We start from the raw sequence: 20711 nt of genomic DNA, 5'->3' as shown, positions 1-20711 counted from the left end.
ATTTGTTAAAATGTAATTTGTTTTGCTACAGTCTACAGCAAAAATACTATTGCGTTCTTGGTCAGAACTGTATAAAGCATTTGCCCGCTGTGCATTACTAGTACCAACAGCAGAAGATAATGTATGTTGTGATGACCTGTGTGCCAAAATAATATCTGGATTAGACGATGAAGCACATCTTGTAAGTGGAGATCCCTTATCTTAGTATACATGTATTTCTTTGTCTCTTTTTAATGCTGTCTTGACAAATGTCTTTTATTTCTATTTCAGAATCAATCTATGTTGGATGCGCTCTCTTGCATTACAGCAGTCATGGTTGAATGCATCAATTTTGCACCTTATGATAAGAAATATCAGCCAGCAAATAGATGTAAGATTTGCTAGTATGAAATGTTGCAATATTGAATAGTCTAGCTCTTTTTTTCTTCCTTTTATATTTTTTTTCACCTCTTCCACAACCTTACAACCACAGTTGCAACCAGGACATCTGTCGCTCAGCCATGCAGTTATTGAGCCATCACATGGCCACGAACCAATTTTGTGCCCTTTTTGCCAAAAGCCAAATTCTTCTGTTAACTTTGCTTGTCAGAAGCTGGCTGGAAAGGTCACAAGTGGCAATCACATGGCCTCAGAATCAGATGCAGCTGTCATAAATACGGTATCCTTTGTTTTACTCCCTCCAGTGCCCCATTGCTCATGAACTTGTGCTTTTAATAAAAACAAGCTTGGCTTTAGAACATGGTAACAGAGAAGCATGATCTTTTGCCTTCCACAAATGATATTACAACTAATAGGTATGAGGTATGATGGAATCTGAATAGCTTTTCATTTTAAAATGCTACTAAGTTTGTATGTTTCAAACAAAATTAATGTTAAATTGTTCTTCAGCTCCACAGACACCAATGGACTGGGCCAAAAAGAAGAAAGATCCCCTTGGCAAGCTGTCCTCTTTAATTAAACTTCTGATAATATTGACAAACTCTCTTCAGAGGCTTGCATCTGAGCAGTCTGGTTTTGAAGAATTAGCTCCTGTGGGTTTTGAGATTGTCGGCGTTCTTCAAAATATCATTGGCCACATCTCTTTGCCTTCTGTCATCAGAGCTGTCTTTGGATTTATTGCAAAACCCTTAGCGGCATTATATGAAAAAATAACGTAAGCATTTGTACATTATGGGGCTGGGTTTTGCCGACGCAGCAGTTGCACACCGATGTTATTTTTTTTTCTTTTTTTTCATTTTTGTATATTTTTTTATTGAAAATTTTTTAAGTTTTATAAAACAAATCCCCTCCCCAAACCCCCCCACCCTCCCATACCCTCCCCCACCTCCCCAAACCTCCCAAACCCTCCCCCAACCTTCCTAGAGCTGAATACAGGCTTACTTAAAATTTTTCAAAAAAAGAAAAGAAAATCTTAAAACACATATAAATCCTAAACAAATCTAAATACATTAAATTAATCTAAAAAAATAAAAATTACAATCATTAAACACATTATAATATACTCTAAACATTTTCTAATATCATAAGCTCCCTCCAAAACACAAATTTAAACATTAGTTTCTTTGAATATCTATACCTACAATATAAAATCTAATTTCTCCCTCTTTCTTTATCCTCAAACAAAAAATACCATTAAAACTAAATACTCTTTAAATACTTTAAACTAAATACTTGAACTTAAACTTCTTATCTAAAATTTTCCTTCAATCTCCATAATCTTCTCTCCTAACAAAAAAACAAAACAAAACAAAAAAAAACTTAAAAGACATATAAATCCTAAACAAATCTAGGTACATTTAATTAAACAAGTTATCTTCTCTTAAAAATAATAATAATCATAATAATAATAAAAAAACCCCAATCATTGAACACATTATAATATACTCTAAACATTTTCATATCATACTTATATTATTATCCATCATTCTTTATAAACTCCCTCCAAAACACAAATTTGAACATTACTTAAAACATTAGAATTCCCTTATACACATTTAAATCTTTACCAATAACAAATTCCATCCACCACATTATACCAATAACAAATTCCTCCACAATAAACACATTCCTTCTCTTATCCATAAGTCTCTTAAAGGTAATTCCAAAAAGTTTATAAATCTTACTTCTCCCATAATTCAATAGTCTTCTAAGTACTTAAACTTATTATCTAAAATTCATTCGATCTCCATAATCTTCTCTCCAATAGCCAGTTCCATCCACTATAAACACAACCCTTATCAGTCTCTCTTGTCCATAAATCTCGAAAAAAATGCTTTAAAATCTGCCCTTGAAGATAGCTCCAAATATTTGTGAGTCCTGGTTCTCCCACGAGCTCAAGAACCAATAACTGTGAAGCTTCCTTAACCTCCTTCTTCTGTTGGTCTTTCTCTTTGCGTTTATATGTTGCACGAGTTGTCCTCTGCTCTTTCATCTCGACTTGTTGAGGCCCCTCAGACTGAAATTTCCCCTTTTTAATTAATATAGGCTCTTCACACTGCAATTCTGCCCTTAAAGGTTGCTCCAAAAAGTTTGTAAATCCTGCTTCTCCCGCAGATTCAGGAACCAATACTTGTGAAACTTCCTTGACCTTCTTCTGTTGATCCTTTTCTTTACAATTGTATGTTACACAGGTTGTCTTCTGCTCCTCCATCTCTGCTTGTTGAGGCCCCTCAAACTGAAGTTTCCCAATTTTCATAAATGTAAGCAGTTCAGACTGCAATTGATCCTTTTCTTTACAATTATATGTTGCACAGGTTATCCTCTGCTCCTCCATCTCAACTTGTTGAGACCCCTCAAACTGAGGTTTCCCAATTTTCATAAGTATAGGCTCTTCAGACTGCAATTCTACCTTCTTTTCTTCCAAAGCTTTAAACTTAATAGATGGCGATGAACATACCCCCAGGACCGAAGTATAAAAGTCTTTTGCTTGAAAAACAGTATTAAGTCTATAACATATCCCCAGGTAGTTCACCACCATTCCAATCGGAACATCCCATCTGAACGAGATTCATCTCTTTTTAAGTTCATCTGCTAAAAAGGCAAACTCCTTTCTTCTTCTTAAAATTTTAGATGGGATCTCCTTTAGGATTATAACATCTTGTGAAGCAATTTGAAATCTCTTCTTATAAAAAGCTTGTATAATTTCGTTGCGCAGGGATCTTTTCCCAAAGTAAATTACCACATCTCTTGGCAAATTCTTTTGCACTGCCACCACAGAATTAACTCTAAATAATTTTTCAATTTCACCAAGTATTTCCTCTTTTTCTTTATTCAAAATCACAGCAAAGTCCTTTGCAACCATCTCTCTCAGATCTCCTTGCAAAGACTCTCCCAAGCCTCTGATTCTTAGGGCATATTCCATTTGTCCATATTGAAGCATAAGAATCTCATTTTCCATTTCTTTTTCCATACTTTCAAATTTTCCCTCCATCAATTCCACTTTTTCCACACGGGCGTTCAGCTTTTCAAGAACAGAGGCAACTCCTTTTAAAGCCAAAACTATCTCCTGCCTCAAAATCTTATTATTTTCCTCTAAAATCTCTTTCATTTCTGCCCTAATTTGAGATATAACATTTCCCATCATATCTTGCAAATCCTTCACAATTATTGGCTGGACCAAGGAAGAGGGTGAAGCTATTGATTTAGATTGTTGCACTGATGATAACACCGAAGAAGAAGCCACTTTAGGAACTGTAGGAATCCCTGGACGCTTTGGAGCCATCTTAAAAAAAACTTTACTCCTTCTTAAAAATTACAAAAATTAAGCAAAAAAAAAAAAGAAAGGTTAAATCCAAAAAAAAAAAAATTCAAAAAATCCTTCAAAAGGGGATCATTATAACAAAAAAATACTAAACACTTTAGAGCCTTCTTAGAGAAATCTTTACTCCTTCTTAAAAGTTACAAAAATTAAACAAAAGAAAAAAAGAGATTAACTCCAAAAAATCAAAAAATCCTTCAAAAAGAGATCATATAGTAAAAAGAAAGGAGTTAAAAGACAAAGGGTGGAAGAAAAAAAATAATGAAATAGAAAAATAGAAAAATCCATTCCTTTTTTAAAAAAAAAAATACAAAAAGCAAAACAAAGAAGTTAAACAAAAATAATAATACTTCTAAAATCCAGACCCAAGATCAAAATCAAATCCACGTTCCATTCCAATCATTAAAAAAAAGAAAAAAAGGGGAAAAGGATAGAGGAAAACACCAAAAGGCTTGCCGATCACCATTTTACTTTCCCTTTCAACAAAAGGGAAAAAAAATAAAAAGAAGGAATATAAAAATAAAAATAAATCTTTAAGCTAAAAATCCAAATAAAATCAAAGGGAGTTAAAAAAAATCCATTCCATTTTTTTTAAAAATACAAAAGACAAAACGAAAAAGTTAAACAAAAATAATAATGCTTCTAAAATCCAAAAAAGCCGATCGCCATTTTATTTTCCCTTTCAACAAAAAAAAAATAAAATAAAACATCCATTCCAATCATTAAAAAGAAAAAAAAAAGAGAAAGGGAAGGAAAAACCCCAGAAAGCCTGCCGATCGCTATTCTACCTTCCCAAAGGGAAAAAAGAAAAGGAAAAAAAAAACGCCGGAAAGCCTGCCGATCGCCATTTTACTTTCCCTTTCAGCAAAAAGTAAAAAGTAAAAAGAGGGAATATAAACGTAAAAATAAGTCTTTAAACTTAAAATCCAAGTAAAGTCAAAGAAAGCAAAAGCTAAATCCTCTAGTCAACTCTGTCCGCTTCTAAGAAAAACTCACCAGATCTCTTTAATCGCGGAGGTGGTTGCAGCGGCTTGTTTTGTCCCTAGGGACAAAAGCAGCTGGGAGCGGAGACAGTCTGAACTCCGTGGGAGCACTCTTTTCACACACACACCCCAAAAAATATTGGGGGTGCATAAGAGGCTCTACCACTATTCAGACAACCCTCTTCCCCCCCCCTTTGCCCGGGAGGGGGATTTTGAACTGCTGAACAGCTGATGTCCGCTGTTCATAGCGATTGAATACACTTACCCAAGAGGACGGCTACAAGGTAGCTGCCATCGCCCGCGCTGATCCACCGGAAGTGCACACCGATGTTATGTTATTACTTCTATGAGGCAATTTCATCACAATAGCACACCGATGTTATTGTGATGAAATTGCCTCATAGAACTAATTTGAAGTAATTGTGGAAGGTTATCCACGTGGCTTTGAATGGCCTTTCATAAAAACTGCAAATTAAAAGAGGTCAAAAGCAGATTAAAGATGGATGGAGAAGGTACAGGGGTGGTACATGCACCCTTGGAAGACCTCTGAAGGACCAGGTTAGTGAAAGATGATTCCAGAGAAAAAGCATCTCTATGGTTCCTAACAGGTGACAATGATTTGAGAGCATGTAATCGTAATCATGGGAAACCCCTTGACTACTACTGCTCTTGACTTTCTAGATATACTTTATTGGTGGCATCCTAATTTAAAGCTCTGTAATTAAAACATCACATTTTAAATCCAGTTTTTATATCAGTTTTTAAATTACTTGAACCAACTAGCTTTGTAATCAAAACATTTATTACAAGCACAATATGCAAGCTTCACCAAGGAAAACTCATTTTTCTGCTAAGAAAGTAAAGACAAGTATTTTGCGGTATGGAAAAAATGGATAGATTTTATACAATATAAGTTGGACATTAAAAAATATTATTTAGCTTTTCAATAACTTATATTTAAAATTTAAAATATTTTTTAGATTTTATTTTCTTTTTTTCTTTTTTTATTCTTTTTTCTTTTAAGTATTATTCTTTTGATAGTCATATTTTCTTATATATATATATTATTGTTAATTATCTTATAATTTGTTTAATTAATGTTTTTAGTATTTAGATTTAATCATGGTTTATACTTTCTTTTAGATTATTTGAAGAAATCTTAATTAAGCCTATGTTCAGCTCTGGGAAGCTCGGGGGAGGGAATGGGAGGGTTGGGGAGGTTTGGGGATGGGTTGTTTTGTTTCTGTAAAATTTTAAAAAACTTAATAAACATTTACAATAAAAAAAAGAAAGTAAAGACAATTATTACAGAAATGCTTTGTCTTAAAACAGAAATGGGATTTGGGGGTTTTGATTGCAGCCCTTTTTTATTATTCATATGCTCATTAACAGATCTGTTTAAAAAATCGCAGGATTTTGCAGCTAAAGTATGTACAAGACTACAATTTAATCTTAACTCTTCTCTGAGGGTTCTTTTTAATTATATTGGCCCATTCCTTGATATGTGTTAAGATGGACATCATTATATTTGCCTCAGCTGCATCTCATTTGAAAGTGCTGGGCTGCCTTTAAAAATTGTTTAGAAAGCTCAGCCAGTTGAAGATGTCAGTCCAGATTCTTGATTGGGAAGTTACAGACAATATGTAACCTTCATAACAAAGATAAACTGTCTAACAACTGTTTTTATGTGACTGTCAAAGTATTATGAAGTTTTATACACAAACCTTAATTTTTAACTTCTTCAGGTGAGTCCCTATACATTTGGTACAGGAAGGCATTCTCAGTGACTATTCCCCCATTGGTAGATGGGTTTGTCTCTGTTATCTTCTGGCAGCAAACAAAGAATTTTCTTTTTGCTTTCTAAAAAAAAAATAAATGGAAAAAGCTTTACTTTCCTGGGATGCTCTTTGCTGCTGTTGTTTTTTTTAATGGACTTGAGTAGCTTAGTGTTGTAATTCTGTTTTTATTTTCATTTTTGGTGTTACCTGGTGAATAAATACTTGAATAAATACTTAACATGAAAATAATTTTTTTCTACAAGGTCTGCTAATCCATCTAGAATGAGTTATGGACTCGATAGCAAGGTACTTTATATCTGGAAAAAAGCTATTTGTCTGTCTTTTAAATACTAACAATATTCAATATCCTGCTGTTCTGGAGCTAATTTTAGAACAAATATAGTATTAATACATATAACAGAAACATATGCTTGTTTCACTTCATTGTGCTTTGTGCTATATTTGACTTGGTACATCACCTAAAGCCCCTGAAGTGAGTCAGTTTATAAATCCTTTAAATAAATAAATAATGCTCACTTATTTCTTTATGAGGGTTATTCCCAATTCAGACACATTCTGGAACAGAAATGCAGATTTGGCTGGGAGAATACTGCAAACTGCAGTGGCATTTCTAGCTAGCATACACTTGCACAGAATAGGGGATCAATTCTGACAACTACCGTATATTCCGGCGTATAAGACGACTTTTGAGAGCGATGAAACAGCCTCCGAACTCAGGGGTCGTCTTATACGCCGAGTCATAAAGTTTATTTATTTATTTATTATTTCCGGCGTATAAGATGACGTTCTAGGCATGCGACTCGGTGTCGATCATCTTATACGCCGGAAATGACGTCATTTCCGGCGTATAAGATGATCGACACCGAGTCGCATGCCTAGAAAGTCATCTTATACGCCGGAAATAACGTCATTTCCGGCGTATAAGATGATCAACGCCGAGTCGCATGCCTAGAAAGTCGTCTTATATGCGACTTGGCGTCGATCGTCTTGCGACCCGGCGTCGAACTCGGGGGTCGTCTTATACGCCGGGTCGCCTAATACGCCAGCATATACGGTATATCAGATTGTCATCTTTTTATCTTAATTAATCAATAGTGTGGTCGAGTTTTGTCATTTGAATGGCCTTCAGAAATTGCAATTGGTTCAGAATGCAGCAGAAAATGCTTTAAGTAGATTTTTACAGGCAAGATGGTTACAAGTCCTTCAAGGGCTGCCCTGGTTACCAGTGGCTTTCTATATCAATGCCAAATGTGGTTGATAAGGCCAGATCTGCCCCTCCTTGCGTGGCTCTCCAAATCTGGAGGAGATATTCTGTACAGGTAGGGATAAGGGTAATATCCTCCTTCATGCATGCAAATCTCTGCCTTGGGGAGGTTCAGTTGATGGTTATTCTCCTGCTAGTTGAGTAAGACTGAGAACTCAAGAATTAAGAATCCTATAGAGGTTTATGCAATGACAAGCTATCTCCTTATTTTTACGAAGGCATCAGGCTAGGATGGGGAGGAGCCAATCGTTGGGGGTCCACTATAGTGACATGATGGGAAATGTGCTGCTTCATGTACGGGTGATGTGTTTTTATTGTTATTTCTACTGGCGATGCAATGAACCACCTAGGCTTTTTGCATTTATGGTTTGTAAATGAATAAGTAAAATAATCACACTGCACAGGTGTGTCCATCTAGCCATCACCGTTCAACCAAGTTGCCGATGGCCTAATTGCTTTTGGAAAGTAACTTGTTTTGGGTTTTAATTGTTATAAATTTAATCAGAGTGGGATATAAATTAGAAAAGGCAGTATATTTGTTATGTAAATACAAATGAGATTAATACATCGTATATATTTTTAAATTAATGTTTCTTGTACCATTTTTGCTTTCAGTGTGAAAAGTTACTGGCAGACAGCCTTACTTGTGTGCAGTCAAACTATACTGGATCCTTTAACAGTGAGCTCCTGGAAGAGCTTTGTCCATTATTGACCATAATGTTTTTAAATAAGAATAAACAGATAAGCAGCCATGCTGCTCAGTTTTGGAACGCAACATTTGGAAAAGCGGTAACCCTGACATACCCTGAAGAATTAAAGTAAGACATCTTTTATTCTTGTGCTTATTATAACATTTTGCAACCTGGAAACAGACATGCCATCACATAACATGGCATAATTTGGATCTAGACATTCCTTCTATTTATGACACAGTAAGTTTCTCCTGTGCTTTGATGCATCCCCCTGTAGTCACCTGCAAAGATGCAGTACAAGAAAGAAGAAATTCATTATTATTTCTACCAGTTGCTTCATTCAATTGAGCACCCCGGAGCCAAAACTGATAGGAAGGATGGATCACATCTTGGTTTTTTGTCAATAATTTTATTAAAGTTTAAATATGCAAAAATTAAAAAAGTAATATGGATCCAAGAAAAAATAAGATATACAAAGTGAAAAAATGTGCAGAGAAAAGGGGGAGAGAAAGAAAAGAAAGAATAAGAAAAAGGATATATAAAAAATGATTTTCCTCTTCAACAAGCCAAGTACAAACAATTTCCATAACTTATCTCAGGACCCCCGACAGTTACGTAATCACTTGGCAGCCACCTTGCATTTCAGACAGTTGCTGCATCCCACCATCCCATCCTTGCCATTTGCAATCTTCCCTGCCAGCTTTGTACAAGCAAAGTCAGCAGCAAGGGTCACAAATCACTCCTGTCAGTCACTCCTGGTCCCAATATTTTCCCGCTATGGGGTACGAGGTCCCGGGGATGTAGTTCTCCATGCTGTGCACATCTGCAGCATTCCCCCATTCATATTCAATAGCGCCTTGTCACGCAAACACCAGGCTGCAGCAGCCAGTGCTGGCCATAGTCTCACCACAGCAACTACCTGCATGCCGTTTGCCGCACGTGCTCCTGACCATACATGCACCATGCCACAGCAGCCACCCCTGTGCCTCTGCTTAACCACAAAGCTGCTTCGGCAGCCACTCCTTTAGCTAGGTGGACTCCACAGTGCTCATCTGCCCGCTGGCTTGCTTGGAACGTGTGACTTCCTGCTGGCTTCTATGACAACTGTTTTTTGGGGAGTCTGCAGGAAGTCACAAGCTGCAGTTACATAAGCCCTTCGCTTAATAACCTGCAATCCTCGCTTCATGTTGGCAACAAGGACTGCTGGGGTCGATATCGCTAAACAATGCAGTATTGTGACATTATACTTTATGAGAGTTGGTTTTTGCTGTGAATTAATGTTTCACTTTTATTTTTTCTTAAGAACTAGAATCAGCCTTAGGAGGGTTAGGAATTTTTAAAAAGATCTGGAGCTCAGGCCATTCTGTCCTGGTAGTTTTGTGTTCAGAACTTCCTGTAACCGTAAACTTGATAATGGAATTCTGTATGAAATCACAACTATAAATGCTTAATCTTTTTCTCTTCAATTTTTTAAATTAAGATAGACATGAATGAGGAAGTAATTATTTGAGAAAAGTATATGTGAAAATAACCTCTGTGTGAATTCTGAGCATATTTTATTGAAATATCATCTGGCCTGGAATTACAGTAATACTGTATCTCAACATAGATTTACTCAATGTAGTAAACCTATTCTTAATAACATGTTTACTTGGATAAATCTCCCAAATTACAAATGTATAATGAGCAATATATACATTATTATATTACTTTATCATTCAGGCAAAACAGGCAGGTTTTCTATTTGTATTAGTATCTGTTTTTTTATTTTAATATGAATATTAGGTAGCAGAAATTGAAGATGTGGAATAAATACTAAAGAAAAAAGTATAATTCTGCTTTTTAAACTTCAACTATCAGCATTTTGACAAAAACACATTTTTTAAATATCGCCACAATTTCCAAATTTTCACTGCTGTCTTATGTTTCCTTGCAGGTCTGTTTTATATAAAGCAAAACAAAAATTCATACTCTTACTGCCTGTTTTTGAGAGCTGTGAGATAATGGAGGGAAGTAGTACTGCATATTCTGATTATGTAAGTTCTGATTTTTTTTTTAATTCCACTTTGGAATTTTATTACAGTTTTCTTTGAGTAAATAGCAACTTATATAACTTTACTTCAGCTGCGTTATTGGTATTTTAATTTATTTTTATTAAGTTACACTTAAATATCTTAAAACAGACAGAGAATTCCCAGTGGGATGCAAACATCAGTGGGATGACTGTAAATCCTAATGGAAAAAGGGACTCATTCCTCTCCCAAATCAATGAGCCAGAGAAAGAAAATATTAATGTTCACATTGCACCTAAAAAAGTAAGTCATAGAAGTTTACTGATCAAATTACAGTTTTGGCAGTTGTATCTCTAGTAGTTACAGGAAGTATCAATGCGGAGACACAGGCACATCATGATAGTCTAGCTATGGGGCCTTTCATTTAAAATGGTGGTTAAATTTGCAATTTACAAACGTGTTCTCCTTCCCAGCCATGAACAGAAAGTTCTCCTATTCATCTATAAATAGGATGGGCATCATTTTTTTCTTGTGTTATGCCCGAGATACAGACTCCATGCTATTTATAAACTATTTTTCTCTTTTTGATATTTTTTCCTCGTACAAGATAAAGCTAGAATTCTCAGGGTCAAAATCAAAACCAAAAAACATTCCTTTGGAAGAAGAAAATACTATGGACTTCGTGTTCATTCCTCTAGAAGCAAAAGAAAGAGTCTTAACAGAGCACCAAAAAGAAGTTCTGAGAACTAAAAGGTTTGTAACATTATATTCATCATATTAACAGTTTCTGCTTGTATTTTCTCTCTTTCTCTCTCTCTCTCCCTCTCCCTCCCTTTCCCTCTCCCTCCCTCTCCCTCCCCCTCCCTCCCTCTCTCTTTTAATGTTTAGGAGTTGTAACACCCGTTCTATTTTGCCAGCCAGCTTCTGGCTTTAAAATTTACTCTTTTTGTGGCCAGGAAATACTAGGAGGTTTTGCAATGAACAGGCTTTCACGGCCTCGAAGGAACTAAAGAGTATAATTTCCCATACGTTTTCTCGGCATATCCACTCCATAACTAGCAAGGGGCTTTCTAAACCAGACTTTTGTGTAAAAAAGAGTTCACCATAAAACACCCTTTTCCACATGGTGTCCTCTAGATGTTTTGAATCTAGAAATTTTCTAGAATTCTCAGCTGGAATTATTTTTAAAAAGGATGGAGAATAGAATAGAATAGAACAGAACAGAACAACAGAATAGAATAGAATAGAACTGGAAGGGACCTTGGAGGTCTTCTAGTCCAGTCCCCTGCTCAAGCAGGAGAACCCATACCATCTCAGACAAGTGACTGTCTAGATTTCTGGAGGCAAGCTGTTCCACGGTTAATTGTCCTCACTGCCAGGAAGTTTCTCCTTAATTCCAGGTTGCTTCTCTCTTTGATCAGTGTCCAACCCTTGTTTCTTGTCCTGCTCTCTGGTGCTTTGATGAAGAAAGAATTCAATTTCCTCCAACATACTCTTCAGAAATAAAAGTTTGGTTTAGTGTGTGTTCCTTTCTGTACATTTTTTTCAGGGATGATATTCCTGTCATGTATAATAATTTGGATACATCTCAAGATGCTGTTCTGTTTTCCCAGGACATCCAGAACCAGGAGGATTCTTTGTAAGTAATAAGTACCAGAAGATAATTCTAAAAGGGTTTTGTATTTTTAGTGCATCTTAACCACTGATCTTTGTTGTAGGGAAAAACCAATCGTAGTTGACACAAAGGAAGAACATGAAGAGAAAGAGGACAAATTAACAGCCCAGGTATATTTCTACATTTAATGTTATTTGTGTTTGGGGTAATGGCATTTTTAGAGCTTTCTTGATAAAGGATTTGTATGAAAGGATATTACCAGAAATAAATCTGTTATTTTTTCTTCTTTTCTTTTTACAAAACTTAAGCAATAAAGCAGGCTTTCTGAAATATTGTGGAAGAAACATTATAGCATTATATTTGAGTGAGCTTATAACATAGTAAGATACGTGTAGAATTATTTAGGCGTGCATACATTGTGGTAATCCTGTGGTTTTGGATGTTCAATTGGAGAAAAATTAATTTCATTCTTAATAGAGCTGCTTATCTTTAAATAGAACAATTTAATACCATTGTGTTCTTATCATTTTCATTAAAGCAATACTGAGCACATTTAGAGACGGGATAGAAAAAAAATTACTGAAACCAATGTCTTCCCAAGTAATTAAAGTATCATAATCTTGTTAAACAGATACATGGATGGGTGACTAGAATGCTTGATGCAATCATTTTGTAAGGAGGGTGGTATATTAACAATGCAAGCAGGAAACTCATAATATTTAATGTTGCAAACTGTTTAATTGCAGAAAAAACAGGCAAGAAGTCATCAGCTTTTTATTCCACATGCGGTAACTGGACATTACAAATCAAATGTATCTCAGGACAATAGTACTTCTACTGTTACCAAGCAAGCTAATACCCTTAAGAAAGAGAAGCTGGATCAGAAAAATGAGGAGTTGGATGTCGGTATTCCACTACAATCTCCAACATCAGATTCTATTTTGAATGAAAACCCCCCTAATGGCAGCAGCAACTCCTCAACTTCTAGTGATATAATTTCAGCCACACCACAGGTAGCGGTGAATAGAAGGCAGGCTTTTGTAACTCTGGAAAAGTTTGATGACTTTGACAACGGGCCTTTTGGTCCTTCAGTTTTTAATAACATTTCTATAACATTAACAAGTCCATTTATCCAGAAGGAAAGCACTGTTCTTTCAGATGTCTCTCCGAAAGGAAAGCCAGACCTGGAGAATAAAAGTGGCTTAAAACTCAGAGCGAGAAAAACCGTCTCTGGCACAAAGAGATCACGCTCAGAAATCTTAAATGCTCTAGAGATGTGTGTCAAAGCAAAAAGAAGTAAAGAGGAAAACACCACTGAGCCAGAATTGGAGTCTATCAACACAATTGAGATAAAGAAGCCAAGCCTTGGACAAAATAAAACTTCCGAAGACAAATCTTCAGAGCAAATGCAGTCGGGTCAAGAGGAAAAAATTCAGATTTGTGACACGCATTGCGAGGAAAAGCATGAATTATCTGTGGACAGGCAAGCAGTAGAATATTTGCTAGATAATCAGGCTCAGGTCCCTGGCGTCAGGGTGGCTGACGGCACAATAATGAAGAGTAAACCCCTCCAGGACATGATTCAAAAAGAAAGTGCAGGGCCAAATTTAGAGCACAGAGAGAATATTTCTCCAGAGATCGATGTTCATGAAGAGGCAGTGTCCGAAGTTAACCAAAGTCTCAATATTTCACTTAACCAGAAAACATTAAGACGTTCTTTAAGACGAAAAGCAGAAACAGATGGAGCTGTAGATACTCAAGACAAAAAGGACAATCAACAAAAGGAGAAGCAAAAAGATGATGAAAAAACTCTGCCAAAGAAGATGGCACAAAACGAAAAAGCTGAAAAACTTGAAAAAGCCTCTGATGCACCAGTAAGTGTGGAGAAGCAAAAAGACAATGAAAAAATTCTGCCAAGGAAGATGGCACAAAATAGGGAGACTCCTGGGCAAAAAGAAAAGGCTAAAACACTTGAAAAAGCCTCTGATGCGTCAGGAAGTGTGGGTGTAAACAGCGCTACAGGAAACATAGACGCTAGAGAGAACAGCCAGGAGGAGTTGCACACGAGTCTTGGGAAATCTGAACGTAGTCCTGCCTCTGACTTTGAAGAATCAGGCCAAGATGCGCCTGTGGAGAAACTAAAATTATGTCCACGTTATCATACAAGAAGAGCAGCTTCACAAGGATTACTTACCAATTTGGAAAAGTGTGAATCTGATAGCAGTGAAACAAGAGAGGAAGGAGCGAAGAGGAAATGGTTTGGGAAATTGAGAAAATATGATTCCTCTGGGAATCAAGTAAAGGAAGAGCCAGAGAGCCAAGAGTTTTGTTCCCAAGCTGCAGTAGAAATCCAAACCCAGTCAGTAGGAAAACAGAAAATACCTCCTGGCAGAGAGACAGAAATGCCTTCAATGTCTACTAATGCAAAGGAAATCGGTACAAAGGAAGAAAAAGGTACTCTCCCATTAAGTCCCTGTGTGGACCTTAAGGAAAATGCAGGCGCTTCACATCCTAGAGCCTCTTCAGATACAGGGAGAAGAAAGCCTGCTAACAGGAGAGAATCCACTTCGGAGCCTATTTTGGAAAACAGGCAGGAACCTAGTACTCTTGACACACGTTCTGTGGTACCTAACAACCCAAGTGGCGTTTCAGAAGGCGATGCTTCTGCTACCGCTGTCAGTGCCTTTACTTCACCCAAGACATTTTTAGATATTTCTGAATGCCAGCACAAAAGAAGCAAGCGGGCAAGGAAATCCAGGAGCTGCGAATGCTGTGATGAAAAACTGTCTCCCCAAGTGGAAAAGCCGAAAAAGGCAAGCACTCCAGAACCAAAGTTAAAAGAACCAAGGAAGGTCCTTAGCAAAGTAACCATGGCGCTGACCTTGATTCCTAATGCTGAAGAGATTCCTTTGGCAGAGAGGCTGAGCGCAGAGCCTTGTGCCACAAGCACTCCGCTGCCTTTCGTTGAGGACGGTGCTGATGTGAAAGAGGCCAGCACTGTTGCTGAATCTGTCAGTGGCCGACCAAGAGACAATGCGCCCAATGCTGAACTGGAGAAATTAGCACGGGTCCAAAGTGAATGTGACCAGCCAATTGCAGAAATTATACATCTTCCTTCCTCTGAAACAATTTCAGAATCCAGTTCAGTGGATTCTCATTCAGAAGAGCTCAGTGCTCAGGATCATTCTTCAGAACCAGGTTCAGTGGATTCTTATTCAGAAGACGTCAGTGCTCAGGATCGGTCTTCAGAACCAGGTTCAGTGGATTCTTATTCAGAAGAGCTCAATGCTCAGGATCAGTCTTCAGAACCAGGTTCAGTGGATTCTTTTCCAGAAGAGCTCAATGCTCAGGATCAGTCTCCAGAACCAGGTTCAGTGGATTCTCATTCAGAAGACCTCAGTGCTCAGGATCGGTCTTCAGAACCAGGTTCAGTGGATTCTTATTCAGAAGACCTCAGTGCTCAGGATCGGTCCTCAGAACCAGGTTCAGTGGATTCTCATTCAGAAGCCATCAGTCCTCAGAATCAGGCTTTAGAACCAGTTTCAATGGATTTTCATTTAGAAGACGTCAATGCTCAGGATCAGGGTTTAGAACCAGATGTAGAAGGAGACGTTATAATGGAAAGCAATAATGACCAGAATGGTCAGTTGGAAAGCAAAACAGATATAGAGTTCAAAATTATCCAAATTGTGGGAACGCAGCCTCGTGAAAGAGCCGCTCAGAATACTGTAGGAGAAACTAGGGTAACATCTGCAATCGAGGTAGCAGAGCTGCAGGAAAATGAGACGAATGAAGAAGAAGGCGCAGAAGATAATGCAGCATACGCACCAAGTGAACTTCCAACCTTAGTCTTGGATTCTCCACCAAAATTGAAAGAGATTGATATTCTCTCTTTAGCCAAGGTCAGTGGAAGTCCTGGGACACAGACTCGCTTTTTGTGGTCCCCAACAGCTTCTCCTTCGACTAGCATTCTAAAAAGAGTAATAAAAACGGAACACGATTCATCACCACCTCCAAACAAGGTACTTTTAAGCAATTTCTGCCATTCTACATGTGATTATTTGCATATTACACAAGCTCCTTGAAACCCTAAATATATTTTTAGCTTCTTTGCCATATTAAATCCACGATTTGCTACCCTCTTAAGCTACTAAAGTCTATGTGGCATGCCTGAAGCAATAAAGCTTTAAGACTGTGGGATGAAGGGAGATCTTTTGATCAGCACTGAAATATTCTCTTCATATCTTGGTTGGTTTATAGGTTACATTATATTAATGTAATTGTATATAGCCACTTGAACATTTATATCCTACTTAACACATTTTTTATTTTTCAAATTATTTCTTCTGCCTGATGGTTGAGCATTTGAAGTAATTCATACAGAGCCTAAATGAAGTGCTAATGGCACTCAAACGATGCAATGCATTGGACACAGCCCCAAATAATTTAGTCCTTTAATGGATACAGCCCTTGTTTGCTATAGGTAGTCACCACGTAATGACCACAATTGGAATCAGCAACTCTGTTGCTAAGCAATGCAGTCGTTAAGTGAGACACCATAAGTCATGATGGGTTTACTGCCTCACTTCCACAGTTAAGTGAATCACCTTTGGTCATAAAGTGAGAGATCACATGACAGCGGCTTGCAGTTTTACTGCCAGTTTCTCTATTGACTTTTGCTTGTCGGAAGTCTAGAAAGGGTGATCACAAGATGCAACTGTTAATAAATGCCAGGTCTGGTTGTAAATCTACTATTTCAGCACCATCATAACTGAATGGTACTAAACAGGGCAGTCAGTTCTATCTGATTACCACTCAGTGAAGCTTAAATGCGTATGTCCTTGTTAAAACTACTTACAAAGTGTTGTAATAAGTGAAAGAATCTCAGTGAGTTAACAAAAGGTAGCACTGAGTATCTTTCTGTCCAAAATATAATGCAAATCCATGGTCTCAAATGTTTAACCTGAATTTCAGTGAAATATAAAAAAAGGAAGAAGTTCATTATTCCTCTCTTAATTATGTGCTTCCTATCACTTAGGTTGCCCAGTACTGTTAGCAATACATTTCCCTATAGGTTGCCAATAGGTTCTGCCTGGTCAATGAAATAGATTTAGTATTGCAGTTTAAAACTATCATTGTAATAATGTTCAGGGTTACATTAATTCATTTGCCATTGTAGGGAGATGACTTTCCTGGGAGACCATGTCCACTTTGTGGGAACTTAGATAAATTTGCTTTTACCAAAGATGCACACTAGGACGTTTAAGGTTCCTCTGATAGATTTCTATCTTTCTTTAGAGATAATACTAATCTAATTGTTTGTTTTTATGGAAGCATTGACGTATAAACAAAATGTCTACAGATTTCCTTTGGAAGTTTTGAAGCATCAGTATTTTAAAACCAACATGTAGGCAATAGGAACTTCCAAGCCTTGACATTGTAGCTTTTGCATTTGTATGATATTTCAAACTTATTTAAATAGTAATTTGTCAAATATGTGTGAACAGAACCGAAGAGTCTCCTTTGCCAATCCAATCTACAAAGAAGAATTGGCAGATGACATTGACCGACGAAGTCCTGTACTTAGAATTCATCCTTACAATAATGACTCTCAATCTTTGCGAAATGTTAAATCTTCACCTAGTCACCAAGCCAAGGTAGTACCCAGTTTATTCTTAGTTTTTTCTTAGAAAATAACACCAGTGATGCAGGGACTTCGTAATGAATTCATCTGTAAAAAAGCCTTATCTTGGATTCTGAGTATCTTCTGCGTTAACAAAAGTTTCCACCACCACCACTTATACACCAGGGTTTTTCTACTGCAGATCCAGTTTGGCCAGCTACTTTATGCAAGCCTTTGGGATCTCCCAAACACTGTACAATATAACACAAGAAAATGTGTAGTTGCGAAGCAAACATACCTATGTATGTACAGAAAGGACTTTTTTCATGTAGGGTATGTTGATTCTAAAATTAAATTATAATTGCACACCGTTGGTGTGAAAAGACATAGCATGAATTGATTCTTCTATCGCTATTACATGGATTACCCATTCTGTAGAGCCTTAAGTCATTTCAACAGTAAGGAATTTTCATTGTGAGTGTTCTTTTTTCCTAACTGAGCTAGTTTGTTGAAGAAGTATTAACTGCCTCTGGAAGTACAGTCCCGTTGAATTGGCCTTTTTCTTAAATAAAGGACCCCAGGTTTATCGTTTTGTTTGCAAAAAAATAAACCACAGAGTTATAGATGATTCCTATGATTTTGAGCAAATTTTTTCCTCTTTTTCTATCCAGCTCATAACCACTCCAACCAAAGGATCTCTGTCGCCTGGAACCCGTAGCCATAAATATAAGAGCTCAAAGAAGTGTTTAGTAAGATTTGCATCCTTTTTCTATATCATCTCAATTTCTCCCATGCTCAGTTCTTAAACTTACCCACATTCATGATTTTCTCTATTGCTTAAGATGACAGAAATGGTCACGGAGCCAACAACGGCACCTAAAGAAAGTGTATATCCTGCCCTGGTGGGCTGTAAAGCATCGGTCGACATACTTCTGCCTCAAATTACTCCAAACTCTTGGTAAGCAGGACATTGAATGAGGTTGTCCGGAAAAAAGTTTATGTGCCAGATATCGGCTTGAGTGTTTCTATGTTTAGGCCGTGCTCCTAACAGGTAGAATAATGTGTTCATTTGAAGTTAATCACTAGCAAGCAGCAGATGACAGGAATCAACATTTTAAGGATACACTGCATTCCTGATACATTCTGGGGCAATTGTTATATGTGTGAAAATGTTCATGGGAATATAGTTACACTTTTTTTTTCAGTATATTGAATCTCATTGTATTGAACTCACTCATTTTTCTATAAAGATGTATTGTTACGTTGAAAATACAGCTGAAGAATATATATTTTGGACCGACAGAAAATATATACAAAAAGTGCATTCCAGTTTTGTATGTATCAGCAAAAAGGTCAAATTGTGCCACATGAGTGCCATAAGCAGATTCCTCCGTACAATGTGAATATTTCCTCATCTTAAATTTATTCTGATCGATACAAAATTATTTTAACCCAGAGGATTTTCTTTGAAATTTGAATAGGAGATAAAATGCCCTTTTTTGACACATAGTTTGAACAGAAATATTACGACCTTGTACGCTTCAATTACTTCTTTTGGGATAGTAATTTAAAGTGTCGCCTATTTTTGCAAATGTTTCATATATAAGGTGATTGGGGGAAAACATGCTACCTTAATAGGTACATAAACTTATAATCTGCACTGGGTTAGAGCCTGTATTGAAGTTAATACACACCTTTTAGATGGTAAGGTTATATTTTCCACGGCACATTAAAACTCCTTCTTTCCCTTCTCTTTAGGACAAGAGGATTAGGACATCTGATTCGAGCAAAGAATATCAGGACAGTGGGCGACTTGAGTTCTCTCACCAGAGCTCAGATCAAAACTCTTCCTATTCGCTCTCCGAGAGTTTTAAATGTTAGAAAGGTTCTTAAAGGCTATCATGACCAACAGGTAAGCTTATTTGCCCTTTTCAATTAAAATAAGCAAAAGTGGAAGTGTCGCCTTAAATAAAAGTTGGTTCTCCACAAAAAGAGCAGTGGGAGAAATAAACAAATTATTTAAATAATCTGGAACTTGCAGTATGTGGATGGTGGGAAAGAAGTAAGGAGGACATCTTTGTTTCTGCTTTTTCTGACATTTCCCCATCCCCAAATTGTATTGAATCGCAACTGAAAGACTTAAGTTTGGAATGATTGCCATACCCCTCAGCAGTTCATTATTATGCAGCTAAAAGGGACTTTCATTCACCTGGTTGTGGCATAAGATCAAGTAATTTAACGCCCATGTTCTTTATCCCCTAATACTGTTTAATTTCCCTTTCTCCCTTTCCACAGTCACCCTCAAGATTTTTTTTTATTTTTGAGCCATTTTATTTTAATCATATTCTTTTACCTGAGGTATTTTGGATTGTCTCTCGGGCTTATTCACTTGTAAGAGTTCTAGAGGGCTCTTACAGGCATTCAGATGAAAATCCAAGTAGCATCCATACATACAAGGAAATCGGGATGAAGACAAACTAGTATTTTTTCTAAGTTCAGCTCTTCAAGTGATACCTGAATCCACTCAGTGCACACCTTTTTTTTTATTGAAAATTTTTAAATTTTACAAAAAGAAAAAAATTCCCTTCCCCAAACCCTCCCAACCCTCCCCTACCCTCCCACAACCTTCCCAGAGCTGAATACAGGCTTAATTAAAAAATTTTAAGAAAAATCTTAAGATACATATAAACCATAAACAAATCTAAATACATTCATTAAACAAATTGTAAAATAGTTAACAATAATATATATAAAAAAAATACAAGAAGAAAGAAAGGAAGAAACAGAAAAAAAATCCAATAAGAAAAGAAAAATTAAAAAATTAAAAAAAAATGTCTATGAAATATCTTAAATTTTAAATATAAATTATTCAAAAACTAAATAATATTTTTTATATCCAGCTTATATTGTATAAAATCTATCCATTTTTTCCATACCAGGAGGTACTTCTCCTGCGATTGATCTTT

The 20711-nt window shown here is 36.6% G+C and overlaps 1 protein-coding gene across 1 annotated transcript in view; it reads left to right on the top strand.

Annotated features, from left to right (window-relative positions):
• Positions 1–20711, top strand: part of LOC120301124 (telomere-associated protein RIF1-like) — a 46986-nt gene that overhangs the window by 19215 nt on the left and 7060 nt on the right. Inside the window, exons 19-33 of the mRNA XM_039327833.1 lie at positions 32–181; positions 271–370; positions 889–1153; positions 6782–6824; positions 8419–8621; positions 10432–10531; positions 10679–10810; positions 11115–11260; positions 12057–12146; positions 12226–12292; positions 12869–16144; positions 17630–17779; positions 18417–18494; positions 18588–18703; positions 19504–19657. Coding sequence (XP_039183767.1) covers positions 32–181; positions 271–370; positions 889–1153; positions 6782–6824; positions 8419–8621; positions 10432–10531; positions 10679–10810; positions 11115–11260; positions 12057–12146; positions 12226–12292; positions 12869–16144; positions 17630–17779; positions 18417–18494; positions 18588–18703; positions 19504–19657 — 5070 coding nt within the window. The remainder of the gene's footprint in view (positions 1–31; positions 182–270; positions 371–888; positions 1154–6781; positions 6825–8418; positions 8622–10431; positions 10532–10678; positions 10811–11114; positions 11261–12056; positions 12147–12225; positions 12293–12868; positions 16145–17629; positions 17780–18416; positions 18495–18587; positions 18704–19503; positions 19658–20711) is intronic.

The sequence above is a fragment of the Crotalus tigris genome, unplaced genomic scaffold (assembly GCF_016545835.1).
Source record: "Crotalus tigris isolate CLP2741 ecotype Arizona unplaced genomic scaffold, ASM1654583v1 scf7180000024369.3102671, whole genome shotgun sequence".
NCBI classification, from domain to species: domain Eukaryota; kingdom Metazoa; phylum Chordata; class Lepidosauria; order Squamata; family Viperidae; genus Crotalus; species Crotalus tigris.
This window is presented reverse-complemented; position numbering and strand designations above follow the sequence as displayed.